We start from the raw sequence: 1390 nt of genomic DNA, 5'->3' as shown, positions 1-1390 counted from the left end.
TGGATGTCCAGGCCCTGTCTGCTCTACAGTTTTCATCAAGTCGCATGACCTCAGAGAGACACAGACCAAGACTCAATGCAGATAAAGAAAGAAATGTGAAATTTTTAGGCAATTGATGCACAACATGAGAGTTGCGAGTCAAGTGTTATTTGGGGCAAAATGAGGACTGCAGCCTGGGAGACAGCACTTCAGAGAACTCTGAGAAACTGCTCCAAAAAGTATTCTCTAAAAATGGCTGAAGAAGAGCTTCCTCCGCTGAGTCCCTGGCTGCTCAAGAACATTTGAGTCAAAGTTTCTTTCTGAATCTCCGTCATTCTTGCGTGACCTGGAAAGGGAACACTGGTTCCAGCCATAAGAAAAGGTCTTAAAAGAAAAATTTAGAAAGCCTAAAATGGGCCTGTGGAATTCTAAAAAGCCTAAAGCCAAGCAAGCCCGAATTCTTCTTCTGGGACTTGACTCTGCTGGGAAGTCTACTCTCCTTTACAAACTGAAGCTTGATAAGGATATTGTGACTATCCCAACAGTAGGTTTCAACGTGGAGATGATTGAGTTGGCAAAGGGTGTCTCGCTCACGGTCTGGGACATTGGAGGACAAGAGAAAATGAGAAGCATGTGGGGCCTCTACTGTGAGAACACTGATGGGCTAGTGTACGTTGTGGACAGTACGGACACACAGCGACTAGCAGACTCCAGGAAAGAGTTTGAGCACATCTTGAAGAATGAGTACATTAACAATGTGCCTGTGGTCCTGTTAGCCAACAAACAAGATGTGCCTGGAGCTCTAAGTGCCGAGGACATCACCAGGATGTTCAAGGTGAAGCAACTCTGCAGTGACCGGAACTGGTACGTGAAGCCCTGCTGTGCCATCACTGGGGATGGGCTAATGGAGGGGTTCCAGAAGTTAACTGGATTTGTGAAAAGCCACATGAAATCAAGAGGAGACACTTTACCATTCTTCAAGCAGCACTGAGGTCCAAGTGGAGGAAGAGACGCTGATGAAGTTGAAAGGGTAATTTTTTTTTCCAGGTCAAGTAAGAAAAGCAAATTGCCAAGTTGACAAACTTTTCCTGAAATGTTATTTCACCTAAATTCCATTAAACAACTTGGAATAATATCTAGAAAATTGTTATTTTGGGCCAAGCACTTTAGCAAACTATGTGGTAATGATAATTGTGAATGAAAATGTTACAATTTTGTGCATGTTTGATGATTCCAAATAATCACATTTGGGAACAAATTCTTGCCTTATTATTTTTATGTGACTACTAGAACAAAGTTTAAGCTGTTAATAGAGTCAGACTTCTTTCAGACTGTTTCCAGCTGTTACAGGTATTCAATTTCCACAATGCTCCTGTGTAATAGCTGGGTGGTATAAAAAAATGAACTTTAA

The 1390-nt window shown here is 42.1% G+C and overlaps 1 protein-coding gene across 1 annotated transcript; it reads left to right on the top strand.

The window, feature by feature from the left end:
- The first annotated feature begins 391 nt into the window (after positions 1-391).
- Positions 392-970, top strand: LOC129548423 (ADP-ribosylation factor-like protein 14). The gene has a single exon (XM_055414945.2). The coding sequence runs from the start codon at positions 392-394 to the stop codon at positions 968-970; it is 579 nt and encodes a 192-aa protein (XP_055270920.2).
- Positions 971-1390: the final 420 nt, after the last annotated feature.

The sequence above is a fragment of the Moschus berezovskii genome, chromosome 25 (assembly GCF_049115385.1).
Source record: "Moschus berezovskii isolate FMDL1 chromosome 25, NW_MosBer_1.0, whole genome shotgun sequence".
Taxonomy (NCBI): Eukaryota; Metazoa; Chordata; class Mammalia; order Artiodactyla; family Moschidae; genus Moschus; species Moschus berezovskii.
Note: the sequence above shows the minus strand (reverse complement) of the source record. Positions and strands in the feature narration are given on the sequence as shown.